At 40.9% G+C, this 24065-nt stretch overlaps 1 protein-coding gene across 1 annotated transcript in view; it reads left to right on the top strand.

Annotated features, from left to right (window-relative positions):
* The first annotated feature begins 14964 nt into the window (after nucleotides 1–14964).
* PLPP3 (phospholipid phosphatase 3) overlaps nucleotides 14965–24065 on the top strand; it is an 83466-nt gene continuing 74365 nt past the window's right edge. The window contains exon 1 of the mRNA XM_030812900.1: nucleotides 14965–15776. Coding sequence (XP_030668760.1) covers nucleotides 15638–15776 — 139 coding nt within the window. The 5' untranslated portion in view covers nucleotides 14965–15637. The remainder of the gene's footprint in view (nucleotides 15777–24065) is intronic.

Raw genomic sequence — 24065 nt, 5'->3', positions numbered from 1 at the left:
GCCTCTCTTTTTATCCTACTGCATACCGATTTTGTCAACAAATCCTGTGGAATCTGTCTTAAGAATATATCCAGGAACTGACCATCCTTACCACCTTCTCTACTGTGGCCACCTTAATTCAATGGACAGTCATCTCTCTCTTGGATTACTGCAACAGCCTCTGAACCAAACTCCTTGCTTCTACCTTTGTCCATATCCAGTTGTTCTCAAAACAGCCAGAATTAGCTTTTTAAAATATTAAGTCAGATCATCAATCCTCTGACTCCCATCTAAAATGGACATTCATTTTGTTTAGAGTAGAAGCTGAAGTCCTTTCAGTGGCAAAAATATTTATTGGAGCATTACTCATAATAGCCAAGAAGTGGAAAAGGCCAAATGAACATATAAACAAAAATGTGTTGTATCCATACAACTGAATAATATTTAGCATTAAAAAAAGTGAAGAACTGATATGTGTTACAATTTGGATGAACCTTGAAAATATTATGAAGCTGGGCACGGTGGTTCACGCCTGTAATCCCAGCACTTTGGGAGGCTGAGGCAGGTGGATCACCTGAGGTCAGGAGTTTGAGACTAGCCTGGCCAAAATGGTGAAACCCCGTCTCTACTAAAAATGCACAAATTAGCTGGGCTTGGTGGTGGGTGCCTGTAATCCCATCTACTCCGGGGGCTAAGGCAGAAGAATTTCTTGAACCCAGGAGACGGAGGTTGCAGTGAGCTGAGATTGCACACCTGCACTCCGGCCTGGGCAACAAAGTGAGACTCTATCTCAAAAAAAAAAAAAAAAAAAAAAAAAAAAAAAAAAAAAAACAAAGAAAAGAAAATGTTACGTTAAGTGAAAGAAGCCAGTCACAAAAGATCACACACTGTATAACTCATTTATATGAAATGATGAAATGTCCAGAATAGGCAAATCCATGGAGACATAAAGTCGATTAGGAACTACCTAGGGCTAGAGGGGTTGGAGGAAACAGGGAGTGACTGCTAATTGGTATAGGGTTTCTTTTAGGGATGATAAAAATGTTCTAAAATGGATTGTGGTGATGATATGGGTCTCTGTGAATGTACTAAAACCATTGCATGGTATACTATAAATGGGTGTATGTTATGGTATGTGAATTACATTTCTATATTACATTGCTATAAATCTGTTTTTTAAAAAAGAGAGTTAGGTAATAGAAAGGAAAGAAAGAACATAATAAAAGGGGCAGTAATAATAATAATAATAATAATAGTAATAATAAGGCCCCATATTAGGAAGGAACTTAATATCTATGAGTTGATAGATATCATGGTACCTATGATATTAGAGAGAAGACCAATATCCTTAAGGTGTATGAACAAGTTGGAAAATAAGCTGCAGTTAGATAAGGACCATAGTATGAAGATTTTAAATTTTACCAGAAGCCCCAAAAGAAAGATTTGGAGGGATTTATGCAAGCAAATGACATAATCAAATTTCCATTTAAAAAAATCATTCTGTCTGGCTGGCATGGGGAGAATTAGAAGTGGGGAAGTGTAGAAACTGGGAGAGCAATTAAAAGTTGTTGCAGTGGACTAGGAAGAAAGGATGGTTGAAGTGAAGGCAGATATAAGAGATGGACTTTGGTGTCTATTTTGGAGAGAGAATCAGTGAAAGTTGGCAAACTGAGTGGATGTAGGGCATCAAGGATACGAGTAGATGGAGATCCCACTTACTTTGAGAAACCCTGGGGAAGAGTCATTTTAGGTGTAGTTCTGGATATGCTAAATTTGAGATGTGTTTGAAAATAACCATGTAGACACACACATCGACAGTTTGATATATGGTTTAGATTGGGTTTAAATATTGGCTCTGCCATTTACTAGCTATGTGACATTGAAAACCATTATTATTTTTCCTGATTCCTTCATCTGTAAGATGGAGATAACATAACCTACAGTAGCCAACTAATAATCTACTGGCTTATTACAGCTTGTTGGTTTAAGGCACAGACTCTGAACCTCCAACTGCCTGCATTTGGATCCTGGCTCTGCCATGACTATAGTTGTATGATCTTGGAGAAGTTACTTAATCTCTTTAAGTCTCATTTTCTTAATCCCAAAATGGGGATAATAATAGCACCTATCTCATAGGGTTGTTAAATAAGACATGCATTAGATAATATATGCAAAGTGCTTGGGGCTGGCACATAGTATGCAGATATAAGTGGTAGTTAATGATATTATCTCACTGGGTTGACATGAAGAGATGAGATAATACATACGAAATGAACCAGCACATATTAGATATTCAAAGAATGTTACTAAAGTTTCCTTCCTCATTTTTTCACCTGAATTTTGCCTTAATTAAACTTTCCACTTTTATTTGGACTAGGTTAACCTAGACATTTTCTCAGTATGGTAAAGCCCAGTAAATTGCCCACCAGTTTAAGATGGGAGATAAAGGCCAATGAACATTGCCACAGGAGTGGAAAACGGAGAAAAGAATGTCTAAGTGGGGAGGCACAATCCAGGTTGGGGAGACAGAATGCAATCAGCAAATATGAACAGTGGACCAGACCGTATAATTCCTGAGAAAAGTGGGATTGGTTTGGAACATTGGCTGCTATGAGATAAACCCCACAGCTGTGTGTTTTATCTAATAAATAACAAAGAAGCAGGCCTCTTCAAATGAGGACACGACTTCAACAGTATCTAAGAGCATAATGCACTCTGCCTGAGACCTTTGTGTGTGCCATCCTCACTGGTCCTTCATTCATTCATTCACTTGCTCATTTGTTTATTTTCCAGTTTATTCAACCATTATTACTGAGCACAAGGTATCAGGGAGACAGACGCGGGAAAAAGGTGAATGTTCTTAGCTCAATGGAGTGTGAAATATAGTGGGGGAAGACAGGAAAGAAACGACAAGTAGAATATACGGTGTCAGGCCGGGCGTGGTGGCTCACGCCTGAAATCCCAGCACTTTGGGAGGCCAAGACGGGTGGATCACCTGAGATCAGGAGTTCAAGACCAGCCTGGCTAACATGGCAAAACCCCGTCTCTACTAAAAAATCCAAAAAAATTAGCCAGGTGTTGCGGTGGGTGCCTGTAATCCCAGCTACTCCAGAGGCTGAGGCAGGAGAATCGCTTGAACTAGGGAGGCAGAGGTTGCAGTGAGCCGATATCATGCCATTGCACTCCAGCCTGGGTGATAAGAGTGAAACCCTGTCTCAAAAAAAAGAAGAAGAAGAAAGAATATACACTGTCAGATAAATTCTATGGAGAAAAATAAAGCAATGGCATCAGGGGAGATGCAGACATGGTAGCAAAGTAAAAGTCTGAAGAAGGGGAGCACTCCAACAGAGGGAACATTTCGTGCAAAGGCCCTGCTCATTATGTCTCTGTCATTCTGAATCCCATTTTCCCGTCCTTCAAAATTTAAAGAAATAGAAAAGTTTCACTGGGCTGAGGAAGATAATGTTCTTAGTTTCTAGGGCTGCTGTAACAAATTACCACAAGTTGGGTAATTTACAACAAGAGAAATATGTTATCTTACAGTTCTGGAGGCCAGCAGTCCAAAATCCAGCAAGGCCACATTCCTTCAGGGAACTTCTGGAAAGGGCCCATTCCTTGCCAATTTCAGCTTCTGGGGGTTGCATTAGCATTTCTGGCTGCATCTCTCCAATCTCTGCCTCTGTCTTTACATGGCCTTCTCTGTGTGCCCATGTCTTCTCTTCTGTCTCTTATAAGGACACTTATCCTTGGATTTAGGGTCCACCTGAGTAATTCAGGATGATCTCATCTAAAGATCCTTAAGCCAGGCGTGGTGGCTCATGCCTATAATCCCAGCACTTTGGGAGGCTGAGGCGGGTGGATCACGAGGTCAGGAGATCAAGACCATCCTGGCTAACATGGTGAAACCCCGTCTCTACTTAAAATACAAAAAATTAGCTGGGCGTGGTGGCACGCACCTGTAGTCCCAGCTACTCGGGAGGCTGAGGCAGGAGAATTGCTTGAACCTGGGAGACAGAAATTGCAGTGAGCCAAGATCACACCGCTGTACTCTGGCCTGGGTGTCAGAGCTAGCCTCCGTCTCAAAAAACAAATCCTTAATTTAATTACATCTGCAAAGACTCCTTTCCAAATAAGGTCATAGTCACAGATTCTGGCCATTGGGATATGAACATATCATTTGGGGGGCTACCATTCAATCCACTACACTCAATAAAGGTGCTTCGGTTCTTCTTTGTCCATGTTACAGACTTTCTCACATTCATCTTTTTTCTCTAAGTTGAAAAGTTGTCTTTGAGAAATGTTTTTTCTTTTCTTTTCTTGTTTCTTTCTCTCTCTCTCTCTCTCCCCCCCTCCCTTCCTCCCTCTCTCTCTCTTTCTCTTTCTTGGAGTGTCTATACAGGCGTAAGTGAGGTAGATGACTGAGAATTATCTGAGATAGAGACTTTCATATGGCCATAGCCGTTAATGTGGTTCAAGGGCAAAATCATATTGGCATCTGTTTGGGAATTGCAATCAGTAAGTAGGTTAAAATTTCAGAATAATTAATTATTTCCCTGTTGGCCAAACAGGAAATGGATAAATATAACCAATATTCACAATTTGGAAAATTGAACAAATTCTTCTATTTACCCCTTTTCCCATTCACACCATACATAGCTAAGTTATGTTACCATCCTTATTCATACTTTCATTTACACTTTTTCTACTTTTTGACAGTTTAAATATTTGTTGCAGTATAACATACGTGCAATAGGTACAAAAGCTTTATGTTCACATATTAATCTCACACTGTTTTTACATATCTGTTTAACCATGTAACCATCATCCAAATCAAACATTCAGAAGGCTTCTTCCCACTTAACAATCCCCTCCCCAAAGGTGGCCACTATTCTATCTAGTTCTATCACCATAGACAAGTTACCTGTTTTTGAACTTCTAAAGTGATATAGTATGCACTCCTGTGTAAATTTCTTTTTTTTTTTTGACATATGTCTGAAAGATGCATCCAAGCCCTTTTGTGTAGCTGTGGTTTACTTTTTTCAGTACTGCATAGTATTTCACTGTGTATCACTGTATGATATATATTTATTCTAATTTGTGTTGTTTCTATTTGTGAGTTATCATGAATAAAGCTGCTATGAACCTTATTGTACAAGTATTTTGGTAGACATATGTCATCATTTTTGATGGGCATATCCCTAGAAGTGGAATTATTGGGCCATCGAATAGACATAGGTTTAGTTTTAGTAGATTTTACCCAAGAGTTTTCCAAAGTAGCTATACCAATTATCTCTCCAGTTGGTCCATATGCTCACCATTTGATATCGTCAAGCTTCCAAATTTTAGCCATTCTGATGGGTATATAGTGGTGTGGAGTGGTGTTTCATTGTGGTTTTAATTTGCATTTCCCTAATGACTAATGATGTTGAGCACTTTGTCATATGTGTATTGGTCACTTGTATATCCTCTTTTGTTAACTGCCTATTCAAGAATTTTGCCCCCCCTTTTTGAAAAAAAAAAAAGACCAGATTTTTGTTTGTCTGTCTTTTTCTTATCAGTTTGTAGGAGTTCTTTATATACTCTGAATATACATCCTTTTAGTGAATATCCTTTTTGGCCATGTATTGTTCCAATCTGTGGCTTACCTTTTCATTTTCTTAATTTTATGTTTTAGGGGTCAAACTTTTTTCATAAAGAGCCAAATAATAAATATTTTAGGTTTTGTAGGTCACGTGGTCTCTTTTGCAACTACTCAGCTATGCCATTTAGTGCAAAAGCAGCTACACACAATACGTTTAATGAATAAGCAAAAACTTTATCATTCTTCTTTTGATTGTTTTTCAGCCATATAAAAATTTAATAATTATTCTTAGCTCACATATTGTACAAAAACACTTGACAGGCTGGATTAAGTTTATAATCTGATATGGTTGGGCTATGTCCCCACCTAAATCTTATTTTGAATTGTAATTCCCTTAACCCCCATGTGTCATGGGAGGTACCAGGTGGAGATAACTGAATCGTGGAAGTGGTTTCCTCCATCCTGTTCTCGTGATAGTGAGTTAGTTCTCACAAGATCTGATAGTTTTATAAGGAGCTTCACCCCCCACTTGCTCTGCACTTCTCCTTGCTGCCACCATGTGAAGACGGATGTGTTTGCTTCACCTTAAGCCATGATTGTAAGTTTCCTGAGGCCTCCCCAGCCCTGTGGAACTGTGAGTCAATTAAATCTCTTTCCTTTATAAATTACTCAGTCTTGGGTATATCCTTATAGCAGCGGGAGAACAGACTAATACACAGTCCATAGTTTGGCAGCTCTGGTGTATTTTATAAATACAAATTATGAATTTTAATGAATTTCAGTTTATCAGTTTCTTCTTTTGTCATCAATGCTTTTTTATTACTGTTTAAGAAATATTTGCCTATCTAAAAATCATGAATATATTATCCTTCATCTTATTCTAGAAGTTTCATTTTATTATTCATGTTTATGTCTATGATCCATCTGGGATTAAGTTTTACGAATGATGTAAAATACAGGTTTCACATGTTTGCTTCTATGTACTTAAGTTATTATACATCTTTTTCAATTTTATTATGCAACTATGACTTATCTGTTCATTGAAGCTTTCCCTGATGCCCTTACCTTGTGCTTGTAACTTTCCTCTAGTCATTCTTTCAACAACTGCTTTTTGAAGCCTTATTATTATGTACCATGTTAGGCACATGGTGTGGTTTGTGTCTGAAGATATGTGTATTTACTTGCTCATTTAATCATTCATCAAATTTCATGATTTCATCAAATTTCATGAAGAAAATTACAGTTTTTTGAAGAAAACAATTTAAACTTTACAATGAAATATGATAATGTTGCAAGTATTTGTTCACATGTTTTTCTTTTTTTTTTTGAGATGGAGTCTTGCACTATCCCTGGGCTGGAGTGCAGTGGCGTGATCTCAGCTCGCTGCAGCCTCCACCTCCTGGGTTCAAGCGATTCTCCTGCCTCAGCCTCCCAAGTAGCTGGGATTACAGGCGCCTGCCACCACACCCAACTAATTTTTTGTATTTTTAGTAGAGACAGGGTTTCACCATGTTGGCCAAACTGGTCTCAAACTCCTGACCTCGTGATTTGCCCACCCACTTTGACCTCCCAAAGTGCTGGGATTATAGGCGTGAGCCACCGCGCCTGGCCATGTTCACACGTTTTTCTAAAAATTAGTCATTTAAGAAAGAAGCCATAAGCATTAATTTGATTATCTCTAGCACCTAGCATAAATCCTAGCACAGACAAGGTGATCATGAAATTTAATGAATAAGTGAGCAAGTAAATACACATATACATTGAATAAATATACACATATGTATACAATGAGTGTATATATATATACATATATATTTGAATTCAGTGAATACATAAATGTTTATATATATGTGCACATCATGCACACAAACAACCTTCTGCGCTTTCCTTCCAGATGCACACAATTAAAGTACCACTTCAGAAACCACTAATCTTTCTCCTGTGTGCCTTAGACCAGAAGTCCCCCAACCCCAGGCCACAGATCAGTAGTGGTGCATGGCCTGTTAGGAACTGGGCTGCATAGCAGGAGGTGAGCCACCAGCCAGCGAACAAAGCTTCATCTGTATTTACGGCTGCTCCCCATGGCTCACATTACTGCTTGAGCTCTGCCTCCTGTCAGATCATTGATGGCATCAGATCCTCATAAGAGCACAAACCCTACTGTGAACTGTGCTTGCGAGGAGGAGAATCTAATGCCTGATGATCTGTTACTGTCTCCCATCACTCCCAAATGGGACCATCTAGTCACAGGAAAACAAACTCAGGGCTCTCACTGATTCTACATTATGGTGAGCTGTATAATTATTTCATTATATATTACAATGTAATAATAATAGAAATAAAGTACACAATATATGTAATGTGCTTGAATTATCCTGAAACCATCCCCCCCACTCCCCTCCCCGGTCCACAGAAAAATTACCTTCCAAAAAACCAGTCCCTGGTGCCAAAAAGGTTGGGGGCTGCTGCCTTACACAGACAAAGTTTATCCATTATAGATTAATTATTAACGTCTTAGCCTTTTCACAAGATGGCGCCGAAGATGAAGAAGGAAGCTCCTGCCCCCTCCGAAGCTGATGCCAAAGCAAAGGCTTTGGCCACAAAAAAAAAAAAAGATCCATATGTCACCCTCTTTCTGGTGGCCCAAGGCACTGTAGTTCTGGAAGCAGCCCAAATATCCTTGGATGAGCGCCCCCAGGAGAAACAAGCTTACTCACTCTGCCTCATCAGTTCCACTGACCACTGAGTCTGCTTTGAAGAAGATAGAAAACAACATGACAATCGAGATGGATTGATGGATAACAGAATGATAGATACGTGATAAAACAAGTAGAATAAAGTATTAATGGTGGGCCAGGCGCGGTGGCTCACGCTTGTAATCCCAGCACTTTGGGAGGCCGAGGCGGGTGGATCATGAGGTCAGGAGATCGAGACCACGGTGAAAACCCGTCTCTACTAAAAATACAAAAAAATTAGCCGGGCGTGGTGGCGGGCGCCTGCAGTCCCAGCTACTCGGAGAGGCTGAGGCAGGAGAATGGTGTGAACCCAGGAGGTGGAGCTTGCAGTGAGCCGAGATTGAGCCACTGCACTCCAGCCTGGGCGACAGAGCAAGACTCCGTCTCAAAAAAAAAAAAAAAAAAGTATTAATGGTGATTCTAGGGAGTGGGCATATGAATGCTCATGGTAAATTATTTTCAAATTTTCTGTACATTTGAAAGTCTTCCTAATAAACTATAAAGGAAGTAATGTGCAAAAACAAAAAAGGAAACAATGATACACTTGGGTTCATTGTGGATATCAAAGCCAACAAACAAGCACCAGATCAAACAGGCTATGAAGGAGCTCTATGATCCTGATGTGGCCAAGCTCAACACCCTGATCAGGCCCGGTGGAGAGAACACATATGTTCAATTGCCTCCTGATTTACGTTTCGGATGTTGCCAACAAAACTGGGATCATCTAAGCTGAGTCCAGCTGGCTAATTCTAAATATCCACCAGAAAAATAATCATTTAAAAATAATAGTAATAAAGACTTGATGGCTCCTATCTCAGACTGCCTGGGTTCAAATCCAGGCTCTATCACCTAGCAGTTAAAGTTACTTAACTTTCCTGTGCCCCAGTAGCCTCATCTGTAAAATGAAAAAACCTTCCTTACAGGGATGCTTGGAATGTTAAAGGAGTTAACACATATCAAATAATTAAAGCCTAAAGGTTCAATGAGGACAGGAATTTTTGTTTTATTCATTGCCATATCCCTAGCTTATAGAAGAGTGTTTGGTACATAGCAGATGCTCAATAAATTTCTATTGAATGAATAACCAATATTTTGAATAACCAATATTTTGATAGTCAAAATCGAATAGCTGTTGGCTATTATTTTATGTATGCTATAAAATTTCTTAATTCCCATTTCAATCATTCCCCATCCCCCAATTACTGCCATTTTCACTTTGGGAGCCATGGCACTTTCCTATAATGACACAAGATGGCAGCATCACTCTCCTTTTAAGTTATCAGCCAAGCTCTAGTTTGACCAGTTTTGGAAATTCTCTGAAGCATCTTTATTTCCAAGTTCCTCCATCCATTCTAGTTTTTTTTTTTTTTAATGAACAACATTAACTGTTTGAATTACCATAAGATTAGCTCTTAAGTGCTCTAATTTCTAGCTAAGAAAAGATTACTACATGTAAAAAGGTAAAAATGTTGACATGAATCCAAGACTGCTTTCCAGTACCACTAGCATTTTGTGTTCTTAAAGCTCCCTTTTTGTAACAAAAAAACTGCTTGACAAATTATGAAGCCAAATGTGTTTCAGAGACACATGTTGTTCCCTTCCAAGCCTGTAAGAAATTACAAACAAAATACAACTTCCCCTCTGTCTCTTTACTAAAGACATGAAGCTAATTCTTCAGTCCCTCTAAGTTACTCTGTGAATTCACTGTTGAACAGCAGAAATTTCTGAGCACCTTCGAGTGTAAGACCTTGTGGGATAAAGAAAAAAACCTTAGTTTAGAAATTAAGAGACCTGGATTCTAGTGGCTCTTCAGGAATCTCCTCACCTCCAACTTTAATCAAATCTCCTATCTTTCCAAGATTCAATTTCCTTATTTCTAAAACAAGGATAATAATCTCCGCCTAACTATTCGGAAACAAGATCAGTGAATGTAAATAGCATTATAAACTGTAAGGGGTATAACTGTATTATAAATATTATAAACTGTAAAGCATTATACACTTCACCCTGCATGAGCTAATGTTAGAATCATTTTCATTTTACCTATGGGGAAAACCAGTTCTATCCAGTTAAGTGAGCTTGCCTCAGTTTTCTCACCTGTAAAATGGGACTAATGATAGCAACTCCACCTACTTCAGTGAGTTGTAAAGATAAAATAAGATAATAGATTCGAAAGTGCTTTTAAAATGAAAGTACTTTCACTTGTACTCTCACAAGATTATTAGCTTAAGCAAATGGCTTTTCTTGGATTTCACAAACAATCCTGAAGAAAACAACATATAAGTAAATCGTTCAAGAAAATAAGTATTTTGAATTATTACTTTCTGAAACCTCAAGAAATTGCATATTTTAAAAAGACAGGAGTTGAGAGGCTGAAGATGTTATTTTATTTAGGGAAGGATGACTACAATTAAATGGTTATATTCAAGGTGGTACTTGATAAATGCTTTTTAAATAGCTGTATTTAAATGAGGTATTTTGTAGAAATAAAGTGTTCATTGAAAATATTAACATTCAACTTGCCAGATGCAGTGGTTCACGCCTATAATCCCAGCACTTTGGGAGGCCAAGGCAGGCAGACCACTTGAGGCCAGGAGTTTAAGACTAGCCTGGCCAACATGGCGAAACTCTGTCTGTACTAAAAATACAAAAATTAGCCAGGCTTGGTGGCCATGCCTGTAATCCCAGCTGTGGCACGAGAATCGCTTGAACTCAGGAGGGCTGCAGTAAGCTGAGATCGCACCACTGCACTCCAGCCCAGGTGACAGAGCAAGACTCTGTCTCAAGGAAAAAACAAAATTAACATTCAACTAATATTTATTGATTGCCTATTGTGTACCAAGCATTTTCAAATGTATCATTTCATTTTATACTTTTAAACCCTCCTCACAACTACAGAAAAATGTCAGCCCCATTTAAAAGTTGAGGAAACTGAGGTTCAGGGAGGTTATTCAGCTTGCCTCAGGTCAAACAGCAGAACCCCTTCTGCTAATCCCCTGCCCCTTCTTGCCTTTTATCAGAAGTGTGACTGTAGACGTTTCCATTCAGTCCTCTGGAAGCATTTGTGATATCAAATCCAACACTTATAGCAGCAAGCTAGTAATTTTTGTTTATTAAAAACCAGAGGTGGAATATGAATATAACAGTTTGGAAGAATCTGGATAAATAGACACTTCTTAGTCAAAACGTCTATGTCTTCTTAAGTTAATTTCAATGGCTTAAGAAACTTAGGCTCTTACCTTTTGATCATACAATTTTATATAAAGGGACTCAGCTACTTTCCTCTTCAATATTTCTAGAACCAATTCATACCTTTTCAAAACTAAAAATAATTAATTATTAAATATTAGGAGTCAAAAAGAGAGAGAAAGAAAGTTATGAGGTAACGAGAGATCTTAGAAATGAAGGCCATTTACATCTGTTGGGAGGTATCAGTTATGTAAGAATGATGTGCTGTTGTTGTCACACATAATAAGTCAATCTTAAAAAGGCATTTATCCCTGCTGATGTTATAGTTTTTATACAGACCTATTTAATGAACTGGATGTCATTTTAATGTGTGAATTTTGGTAAGTTTGTTTGCCAGAAATTCTAATTACTTAATTACCTTGAAATGACACCATTCTAAATTATCAAGTCTGTTTTGTTGCAATTTATTTGCTGGTAAGATTATTCAACCTTAGGGATTAAGACAAAGAGGCCTTCAAATTTATATGTCTGGTTAGCTGCTTTATTTCCCATTATCTAAAGAAATATATTGACACTATATTTTATTACTTGTTCAAATCAGTTTTATAATAGCAAGTATTTGTAGCAGTCCCTTGAAGAGTTACCCAGATATAATACCTGTTTGCACAGAACTACATACATCAATTAACACTGTGATCTTTTAGTTATGGAAAAATAGCCCACAGAGCCTTATAAATGGAAATATAAAACTCTTATTTAAACATCCATTTATTATCCCTTTTATCTGCTTTTGGAATAACAGACTTTTTGAGACAGTCTCCCTCTGTTGCTCAGACTGGAGTGCATTGGCGTGATCTGGGCTCACTGCAACATCCACCTCCCCAGTTCAAGCGATTCTCGTGTCTCAGCCTCAGGGAGTAGCTGGGACTATGGGTCTGTACCACCACACCAGTATTTTTAGTAGAGATGGGGTTTCACCATGTTGGCCAGGCTGATCTTGGAGTCCTGGCCTCAAGCCATCTGCCTGTCTTGGCCTCCCAAAGAGCTACGATTATAGGCGTGAGCCACTGCACCCAGCCAGTCTGACTTTTAAAAATATGTGTGTTCTTAAATTAATAAAAGTCATTTCACAGATAAGGAAAAGCAGACAGGAAATATACAGGGAGGTACCTATAAAATTCATGTAGTCACTATTTCTTTCTTTGGCTTAGGATTTCACCATTATTTATTGCAGTATCAAGGTCAAGGCTCTCGCCTCATGGAGCTAACAATCTTTGAGGGACAAATTATGACCACTTGCAAGTAAGACAAGCCACTATATTCCACTGCACATGACCCTGTCTTATTATTTCACTTTGCAAGTAATTTCATGATTTGCAAAGTGAAGCAATCAGATAGGGCCGTGTCCAGTGGAATAAGACCTTGAGTTAGTCTACTCAAGGTCTTTTAGAGCTCAAAGGAGGGAAAGATCAGAGAGGCCTGCAGTTTCAAGAAAGCTTGCTTTTAGATTGGAATTCCAAAAGCATGATTTGGTGAGTAAGAATTTCAAAGATGACTATAATTACAAAGACAATTGAGTGGGCAAAGACCCTGGAATCCTGAATTCCTCTTAGAATGTCAATAATTATGAACCTGGCCTTGTTTTGTTTCCACTCTTTTAGCATTTCAAGAGAAGGTGTTTCTCAAGAAAAAGCTATCTCAAGAATCTGTCTTCTGAACTACCCTGGCTTTTACCTGTGCTATTTGAATTGAGAGTGCTGTGTCTGATTTGCAGTTGGATGCTTCAGCTCCAAAACTTCTTGGGAGAGTCAGATCTTCTTGCTTCCAGAAGATAGCAATGTTGTCTTTCTTTGCAAGCCCCACTTACTAACCGGTCCTAACTTGAGCTTAATTCAGTACACAGCAAATCCTGTGCTAGGTACTAGAGAGATGCCACGGCGCTGATAACCTACACAGTTTGCTAGTCTTTACCATCTGTAACACCAAATCAGGCTGAGATAGGCTCATGCCTGTAATCCTAGCACTTTGGGAGGCCGAAGCAGGCGATCACGAAGTCCGAAATTTGAGACCAGCCTGACCAACATGGTGAAGCCCCATCTCTACTAAAAATACAAAAATTAGCCATGTGTGGTGGCACGCGCCTGTAATCTCAGTTACTCAGGAGGCTGAGGCAGGAGAATCCCTTGAATCCGGGAGGCGGAGATTGCAGTGAGCCAAGATTGCGGCACTGCACTCCAGCCTGGGCGACAGAGTGAGACGCCATCTTGGGGAAAAAAAAATAGTTATAAGCAAAGAGTTGACAGTGAAGTTAATTCTGTGCAGGAGTGAAGAAAGTACTCAGAGAGGAGGTGACATTTCAGAGGATACTAAAGCAAGAGAAGCATTTCCCTAACTACAGGAGGAAAGGGTATGCGTTATAGGCAGAGCATGTAGGAGAGCAGGGGTGTGGAGTGTGAAAGGATTGTACCACAAAGGGCATTTGTACCAGAAAGGGTTGATGGTGGCTGCATATAAACTTATCAAAACCCGAAACAAGTCAGTGTAAGAAAGAACATGATTCATATAATGTATCAAAAAGCTACAGATATTTCCATTTCTGAATGCACACAAAGAGCCACCTGGAAAAAAACATCCATTTATTGTCCACTGTGCCCAGCTCCATGCTAGGCACTACAGAAGATACAAGGGAAGGACCTTGCCCTGGAAATGTTTATTCTCTATTTGGAAAAAAGATTAACTCACATAAAATAATTAAACATAAGATGCCAGCCTCTAAGGAAAAATGTTAGATTGTCTGAAACTCAAACAGGGAGCATTTTGGCTGCCCTGGAATTCCCCATAGTAGTACAATTACTCTTGGGGCCAGGAGAGGGGTTGGATGGCCTGAGACTCCTTCACCCAGAAAAAAGGTAATTGCTAACCCTCATAGAGCACTTCCTATGTACTGGGCACTGTTCTAGGAGCTTACACGGATTAACAAATTAAGTCTTCACAACCACCCTATATGAAAAGGAACAGTTATCGCTAGTTACATATGGGGAAACTGAGGCACAGAGTGACGGGATTGAAATACAGGAGATGTGGTTCCACAGTCGTGCAGTCTTTTTCATTTTAGTATTCTCAAAGTCTAGCACAGTACCCGGTGCTGGATGTTAAGATCTTAAACAAACAAACAACTCGTTTTCCTTAAAAATTTTATTTTCAGGGTAATACAATTCAAGTCACAATAAAGACCTGAAAGCCTCACGTTTGTAGGTGAAGAAAAATGCATTTTAGCTGTACAGCCCTAACTTTTACTTGACCCAAGGCCAGCAAGAAAATGTTTCTTTTTATTTATATATTTTTTTTCTTTGGTGACAATTCGGTGTTTCTGAACGCTAGGGGCTCCCGGTTTCTCTGGTTTGAGAGTAACTTTTCCTTTTAGGGCTTTTTTTTTTTTTTTTTTTTGAAGGGGGTGGGGAAAAATGTGGCCTTAATTATCCTACGTCTTAGGCAGCTTAAGGAAGGGGCTGTGCTTTCGGAATCCCATCCGAGCCAAGTAAGGAGGTCCCTCTCTCTCTCTCCCACCACGTCTTCTCTTTTTAAAGGACCTCGTGAAATAAAAGTGCAGAAAACAAACCCAGGCGATCACAGCAGCAGCCGCCGCGGCAGCAGCACCAACAGCAGGAGGAGCAGGGGGAGCGGGAGGAGGAGGAGGAGGAGGCAAAGTCGGAGTTGGGGCTGGCGCTCCGGAGTTGCTGGGCTCAGCGCAGCTCCCATTCATTAAGGAACCAGCTGCAGAGGAAAGTGGCCAAGCGCCCGCGCTGCCCACTCGCTCGCTCGCGCACTCAGACGCACGCCAGAACAGCGCGCCCCAAGCTGCGCAGCTCTGCAAAAGTTTCTGCTCGGGATCTGGCTCTCCTCCCCCTGGACTTTCGAACGATTTAGGGTTGAGAGAGCAAAGCAGAGGCGCGCAGGAGGAGCAGAAAACACCACCTTCTGCAGTTGGAGGCAGGCAGCCCCGGCTGCACTCTCGCCGCCGCGCCGGGAGCCGGGGCCGACCCGCCACTCTCCGCAGCAGCCTCGGCCAGGAGGCGACCCGGGCGCCTGGGTGTGTGGGCTGCTGTTGTGGGACGTCTTCGCGAGGCGGGAGGCTCTCGCCGCAGCCAGCGCCATGCAAAACTACAAGTACGACAAAGCGATCGTCCCGGAGAGCAAGAACGGCGGCAGCCCGGCGCTCAACAACAACCCGAGGAGGAGCGGCAGCAAGCGGGTGCTGCTCATCTGCCTCGACCTCTTCTGCCTCTTCATGGGTGAGCCCAGCCCCGCTGTCCCTCGGCCCCTCGGCCCTCGGCGCGCGTCCCAGCCCAGCCCGGGGCCGCGCAGCGCCGCGCCGCGCTGACAGCTCCGGGGGGCCCCCGCAGCCTTCCTAGGGAGCCTTCGCGCCGCCTGGGCCCGAAGCCCCCGCCCTCCCCGATCCCACCGACTTCTTGGCCTGTACTTGAGTGGGTCTGGGCGTGCTTAAGCGTTCGTGGGCAACTGTTAAACCAGCTCAGTAAAAGTCGTCTCCACGTTGGAAGCCCGGGCGGATTCCCGCGGAAGGTGTGGGTTCGTCCTTTTAGCGTAGGGGAAGCTGGTTGAGCGGTGCTCTAGAGCCAGCGTGTAGCTAGCTGGTCGCCCTCCATCCGAGTGAAATGGATCGCCCCGAGAGTCGGGCTCCTGCCTGGAGCGGAGCTGCCTTCCCGGCGGCTGTACGTAAACATCCAACCCTTCCGCCTTTGCTGCCCAGGCTCGCCAGACTGGCTAGCCGGCCTTTTCACTTCTCTCCTGTAGGTGCTTTCCCCGGGCTTGATGCTGGGCACGGCTTCAGCAACCACTTGAGTGCCTACTGTGTGCCAGGTGGTAGGCGGCCTCACGGGCATCAGTTTTAGCTCGCCCACTCTCTGACTCCGTGCAGCAGGGGTGATAAGCCCCATTTCCCTGATGGGCACATTGAGGCACTGGGAAAGCAAGCTGCGATCTTGTTTGGGGACCACAAATTTAATTGCACTCCCAGAAAGTTGAGGCGATGGTCCACTTCTGTTTTCCAAAGTCGTTGGAAGCCACAGCTGGAAGAGCGGTGGGAGTTAAAGGAATTGGAGTGGGAGGGTGAGGAGGATTTATGAACTCGGTAGGGGAGGGAGAAAGCGCTTCACACGAATGAACAGGACTTCCAAGTTTGAAGTCAGCCTAGGATTTTTTTTTTTTTAAGCGAATCATGGTGTAATGGAAAACGCACAGTACTTGTCATCAGAACACTGCCACTCTTGCCACTTGCTGGGTGTGCCACCTAACTGCCTCATGGGCCTCAGTTTCCTCAGCAGTTGAATGAGTGGGTTGAAGTAGATGCTCTCCAAGGCCCCTTCCTGCATTAAGAACTCGGATTTGGTCCAGAAGCTGTTCTGCCAACTCTGCTAACTGAAGAAACATCTGTGTTCCCAATTCAGTTCCCTTAAAATAGAACTCCTGCACGGAGACTTAAGTCCTCTTTGAAATGGATTTGTCCATGCAGATTTTGCAGACCAGAGACTTCTTAGGCAGGAGTTACACCTCCCTGGTGTTCATGACTCTTTCTGTAGCACTGTCCTTACTGTGCAGTGTCCTCCTGATGCTCCATAGTAAAGAAAGATAGGATTCTTAGAGTTTAAAAACAAGAACGGCCCCCTTCAGGTAAGGACAGACAGCTGAAGGTATAATTGTGCTCTGTGGAAGGGAGGAAGGGTGGAAGGGAAGAAAAGTCACTGTAGCTCAGGTGGCACATCCCATTTCCACATCTCTCAATATTAATTCAACATTAAGATGCTATGTAAAGGAATTGTCACTGGGGGGCCTACCTTCCTGAAGGCAGCTGGCTTATTATCATGCACAGTGGGACAGATTACTACTTAAAGTCTTGTAATCAAGCTGTTGAATTTTTAAAAGACCCTCCCTGGTCCCAGGGGAGTACAAGGAAGCACTAAACACATGGAAGCTGTTTGCTGTAAACTTGCCTGGAACTCCCTGTGTGTACTCAGTGTGTTTTGTTGGTGGCAGGGTAAGCTCTTCCTAGAGTACCTGTGCAGGATACCCTCCTACCTCCTACTTTGTGATTAAGAAAGCAGAGCTAGAACATGCTTGACAGCCTTTGTACAATTTCCTTTCCACCCTTGTGATTTTAGAAGGCAGTCCCAAGAGATGGTGTCTTATGAAAGTGAAAAGGAAAGAGATGTAAAGGAATTTGCAAAAAGACACAACCATCAGCTATAGTTTAGCCAGGGATGTAAAAACCCAAGCTACTCTGTTGTACATTGAAGGTGTAAAAAAGGTGTGTGTGCATGCATGCATGTGTGTGCACATGCACGTTTCAGTTCGTCATTGGCCCCACCTATCCCCCGTCACCCCAAAGCTAATATTCCAACCTGTTTATTATATTTATTCACTGTTAGTCTCATTTTGAACAAAATGATTTTATCTCCAAAAAGCAATAAGGTGTCAGGACCATGTATTTTATTACAGAGGCACATAGCTACTTGTTTTAAGGGGTGCTTTGCCATTAAAACCATGGCAACATTTTCAAAGTGACTTATTGATCAATGTTTCCCCAGAGCACAGGCCAATTACAATATCACTAATTAAATGTCTCTCAAACACCTTTAATAGGAAAAATTCTTTGTAAGAGAAATATTTAGGTGAGATATTTATGCAGGAGAACTCTATCTGGCTTCCAAAAGAAAAATTAATAGCACAACATGTGATTTTAATATTCCGCACACCACAGTCTTAAAAAAATTGTTTCCACTTTTTGCCTAAGACCGTCAGTATTATTTAATTTTTATATAGTTTATTGATCATATGGTCTGGATTACAGGGCACTAATATATTAAGAAGAGAGACAGTTTTCTGTTTATTCTCTCACAGGAATATATACCAAGCTTCATCTAGTATCTGGAAAAAATAAAAGCTGATGTGCTATGTCAGTGTTATGTAAGTGGAAATATGCAAGTAGTTTAACTTGTTTCACATACCTTTTTAGAACGTTAAATTCTTGGTGAAAAAGCAGAAGTCCACTCTTGTTTAAAGCCAAGACAATCTGGTGTCAAATAACACCAGTGGGAGTTTACCTTTCATTGGACAGCTATCTTTACCGATTAATTGCTTTTAAATACAGTTATGAATCTTTGCGTGATGGTTTTTCTGAAATTGATTTTGTTTTCCTTTTACTTAAGTAATATTTATCACCTCCTGGTTTTTGTACATTGTGGTGTATGGGGTTACAGGAGAGCGACAGACAATTCCCAGGTAAGAAGGGAGGAACAATTATTGTCTTTCTAAGCTCTGTTAGTCTCTTTTTTTATATAAATTCATATATGCACGCTTTAATGCAACCCCTATGAATAAATTATCTCCCATTTTATAAACCAGAAACCATGTCTCAGAAAAGGGAAGGATAGACTAACACTGAAGTCGATTTGAATTGATCCCCAATTCTCAGTTTAGCATGAGTGGAGTCCTTTCCCCACCTGAAGAATCTTGAAATTCAGGTTCTCATCAGAAAATTCTGAAGCTCAGTTTGCAGAAAGTTCTGCCTTTCCCGATTTCCCAGTTACCCATTTGCACCAAAGCAGAAAAATAAAGTTGGTCCCAGTCTTCCGGTCAGTGATACAGAATTTGGGTGGTCAGCAACCGTGCTATTTAATTTGGTTGCTCCACCACGTTTTTGGATGTTTTTTGATTTCCAACTAAATGGTTGAGCTAAAATTCTAGAACTGGTTCTATATATGGGATACATAGAGTCATCATTTATTATTATTTACTTTTAATAATGAGAGAGGTGCAGCATGGTATAGTGAAAAAAAGACACTTAGAGTCAGAAGCTTCAGGTTCCAGGTTGGCCAGTGCCACTGTCGAGTTGCATTGTGTGGATGAGTTGGTTTTCTGTGTGTCTCGGTTTTTTTCCACCTGCAAAATGACTGGGATTATGTCTATTGCCATTAAACATGCGGTGACCAATTTCTAGTAGAGGCTCGACATTAGAGACTTGACATATGCTGAATGTCTACCTTATGCATCTACTCTGCTGAGCTCTTCATTATATATTAGCTCTGTGAATCATCACGAACTAGAGACAGGCATTATAGTCTTGTACTGCCACTGCACTGTACAGCTTTGGAAAAATTCATTTAAATTTTCTGAGTCTCAGTTTCTTTACCATTGAGAAAAAGGGAAGGAACTAGACCATCTTTCAGTGTCCTTCTAGCTCTAACAATTTTATAAGTCTAGGCTGGTAGATATTGTGATATAGAAACCTACCCACTGCCCCTCTTGGACCATTTGTCATTAATTGAATTGTTACATATGTATGACCAAAGAATTAATGTTGAAAATTAGCTTAAGTTGGTGTTGATTCTGGAGGGGAGGTAAGCACTGCTTTTACTAAGGTTAAGGCAATACACTGAGAAACTGACTAGATTTTTCCTAGGCCGGATGTGTCCTTTCACCTGCTTCCTGAAATTTACATATTTTCATTAATCAACTGGTAAACTGCCTAGCCAACCATCCTTCGTAGATTAAAATAAAGAAAAGAGCCTCGCTGGGTGCTGTGGCTTACTCCTGTAATCCCAGCACTTTGGGAGGCAGAGGCAGGAGGATTACTTGAGCTAAGGAGTTTGAAATCAGCTTGGGCAATATAGTGAGACCTTGTCTCTACAAAAAAATCAAAAATTAACCAGGTGTGGTGGTGCAAGCCTGTAGCTGTAGCCCAGCTTCTTAGGAGGCTGAGGTAGGAGGATACCTTGAGACTAGGAGACTAGCCTCCAAGGCTGCAGTGAGCCATGATTGTGTCACTGCACTCCAGCCTAGGATCATTTAGTAGGTAAGCCCTGTTGACTTTTCTAGTATGGTTAAAAACTTTTTCTTCACTGTCCAAAATGGTTAGGGTTTTTTTTGTTTTTTGTTTTTTTGTTTTTTGTTTTTTGTTTTTTTTTGAGACAGTCTTGCTCTGTCACCCAGGCTGGAGTGCAATGGCGTGATCTTGGCTCACTGCAACCTCTGCCTCCCGGGTTTAAGCGATTCTCCTGCCTCAGACTCCTGAGTAGCTGGGACTACAGGCACGTGCCACCATGCTTAGCTAATTTTTTGTATTTTTAGTAGAGACAGGGTTGCACCATGTTAGCCAAGACGGTCTCAATCTCCTAACTTTGTGACCTGCCCGCTTCAGCCTCCCAAAGTGCTGGGATTACAGGTGTGAGCCACCATGCTAGGCCCCTTTTCTGCTTTTAACACTTTTGATTACCTGTCAATTTTAGATTCTTCCTTTATCCTTTCCTGTGCAGTTGTTTGAGCTAGGAAGCCCAGTTGGTCACAGCATGATGCTAACGAGACCATAGTCAAGGGCTTCTTCCCTGTGTAGGCAGTGATATTTATGGAGAAACCCTGTCCTGTGTGTCAGTTCAATCCAGTACACATTATTTGAGGAGTAATACTTTGTTTTGGGGTTGCCTGTTACACCAGTATTTCATAAACTCACCTAACATGGGGCCTATCTGGTATGAAATACAGATTCTCGGACTCTTCTCCAGGATATTCAGATTCAGCTGGCTTTGAGCCAGGACCTGGGATTCTGTATTTTATAGACGCTGCGGGTGATTCTTATCAGGCCAATTTTAGAATCACTATGTTGTTTAACAGCTGATATCTTAAGGGCAATTTAATTATGTAGTGGGCTTTTTGTCCCTGCACTGAATGTTCTGGCATTTTCTGCATTGTTAGGTTGTCTGTACTTTTTTATTTGTTTGTTTGTGACCAGTGCACCTGTCTTTTTCAGTAAAGATAATCAAGTTTGCAAGAATTCTTCTGAATGGAAAATTACCCCTGGGTGCAGACCTGAAGGTGTCCTGTGTCTTTCAGTGCAAAGACTTGGTGTTGTTTCTAATGCCGAGGCTAAAATCTTTATGTATTTTCTGGTTGTAAACCGAACTCTATGTAATTGAAGTTGCCAGCCATGTGACCCCTTTGGATAAATGAGGTGTTAATTTTAAATATTTTCTTTTGAGATATTGAAGTTTGTGCATGAGTGCAAGGTGAAGCAGGAATAAATTAGATTCCTAAATAGAGCCTTTAGAAGATAAAATAAGCTTGGCAAAGTGGTGTAGAAACAATACAAGCTTTGGATTTCCCCAAATCTGTGTTTGAATCCTGACATAAAGCTAACAGCCACCTTTTGCCAGCATATAATTTGGGCAAAAATTATTTAACCTCCTCCAGGCTTCAGTTTCCTCATCTGTAAAATAAGCAAACCTGGTAATACTTGTTTGTTGTGAAACCCAGGTGAGATAATGAATCTGAAAGCATTTTGAAAAGTTCAAAATCATGTTATCATTATCAGGTAGGAATTAAGTTGCTATTGTTCTTCATAGAGTCGAATTTTCATTTTCTTCCCAGTTTTCTTACTCCTCAATGGTTCTATAATCCTCTTTTATTTCTTGGCAGCAAAGTTGCCTGAACTATATTAAGGAAAAAGATTCTGAGAAGAATCCCAAGAAAACACCAAGCAGGGTGGACACAAATGTTTTCCATTAGCTAAAGAAAAGCAGTGGCAGGTTTCCTGACCCTTTCTGGGAAAGTCAAAGTGCAGGAACCTCAATAGGCTTTGGTGGTTGCATTCTTCCCCTTTGAAAGGGAGAAGGCCATATTATCTTGAGAGAAAGACAGATATGCCTTAGGAAGGGTGGGAGAGAATTTAGACACATGGTCTGTTTTAGGGTCAACTCTCACTTGTGTCATTCATGTCATTCAACAGCCCAGAGGAAAACTGAACTAAAAGAACAGCAAGGCCAGGCGTGGTGGCTCACGCATGTAATCCTAGCACATTGGGAGGCTGAGGCGGGTGGATCACCTGAGGTCAGGATTTCGAGATTAGCCTGGTCAACATGGTGAAACCCCGTCTCTACTAAAAATACAAAAATTAGCCAGGCATGGTGGCGTGTGCCTGTAATATAGAGACGATCGCTTTTATAGATGAGGGAACTGTAGCTCAGAGATGTTAAGTAACTTGCACAAGGGTACCCAGCTAGAAAGCAGTCACCAACTTTTCCAGAGCTCTTGTCAGGTTACCTTGCTGCCCCACTTTTCAATTTGCAATTAATTGATTGCAATTAATGCAATCAAAGCAGTCTTTTTCATTTCTTTCCATTTTATTTCGGTCTTAACTCAAGGATATTATTGGGCAGTGGAGTAGACAGAGTAATATGTAAATAATTGCAAAACAGCTTAAAGCTTGATGAATAAGCTTCTCTGTAGACATAATAAAGAGAATACCATTGGAGCAATTCCTCATTGCCTAGATTCATGGAATCTTTAGAATTTGGAAGTACCTTGGATATTTCATTATCAACGACACCAAGGTCATTTTTTAATGTCAGTTAGAAAAATAGGCCTTTTTGTGCTGGGGAAGGGAGAGAGGTATGAGGGGAATAGCACGGGTTTTGGAGTCAGATTGCAGTTTGCTCACTATTATTAGCCATAGAAGCTTAAGCAAGTTTACTTGATCTCTGTGATGCTTCATAAATCCTCATTTACGAAATGAGATTCTGTGTGCACTGTGACGTGGTGGGGACATGCCTAGTACAGTGCCTGGTGCATAGAGACACTCAAGAGGTAGTTGCTGCTGTCATTATCGTCACCACGTCCTAGTCAATGCCCTTGGTTCACAAACGGGAACTAGAGGTCTTGGTTGGTTAGTAATTGTCCAGTGATAGTGAAAGAGCAGGACCTAGAACCAAGGTCTTGCCTTTCTACCATTCTGCTTTTCGGATGTGTACTTGTTGGTTTGAAATTTGATATTATTCACGAGGTAGAGTTCCCCGGAGAGCTCTCTCTCTTGCCTGCGTCAGTAGAAAAAGGAACAAGACAAACAGGTTTAACTTTTAATCCATGTCAGTGGATGTTAGCTGAGTGAAGCCAAAGATACATGGGGCAAACGTGAAGGACTAGGCAGTGTTTTGATATATTACTTTTCTTCAAACTGGTATTTTTTCAGGAAAGTGCTTATTACCAAGATCACTGCTGAATGATTTGAGCTGGAACAGGTGCCACCTTTTTCAAATGATGTATCTCAGAGGAGAAAAAAGAGAATCCATGTTTTTGAAGTTTTTGCTTTTTATGTTATTTATTTATTTATTTATTTTTGCTTTTTAGAAGCCTCTCAACAAACTCTCCTTATTCTCATGTGACTGAGTATGAAACAGTCTCAGATTAAACAGACTTCTCAAGGTCATGCATTAATTGTCAGTGCCAACATTCAAAAGAAGGCTAGGTCAGGTTCTTGAACATCCTTGTGAAATTATTCTTCCCTTAAGTCTGGGTTAAATTATAAATTATGATCTGCATTTAAATTCCCAAATTTAAAACAAACCAAACAAAACAACGCACATCAGACTCTTTTGGAAACCTTTGAAAGGAACTTGATTTCTGTGTGCTTTGAAAGTATATATTGCAATCAGGGTATTGGTGGTAAGTGTGTTTTTGAGGTTTGTCACAAATTAACAAAATTATATGCCTAAAGAGTTTTGCAGAGAAATGGAAAT

Source organism: Nomascus leucogenys, chromosome 5 (genome assembly GCF_006542625.1).
Source record: "Nomascus leucogenys isolate Asia chromosome 5, Asia_NLE_v1, whole genome shotgun sequence".
Lineage (NCBI taxonomy): Eukaryota > Metazoa > Chordata > Mammalia > Primates > Hylobatidae > Nomascus > Nomascus leucogenys.
This window is presented reverse-complemented; position numbering and strand designations above follow the sequence as displayed.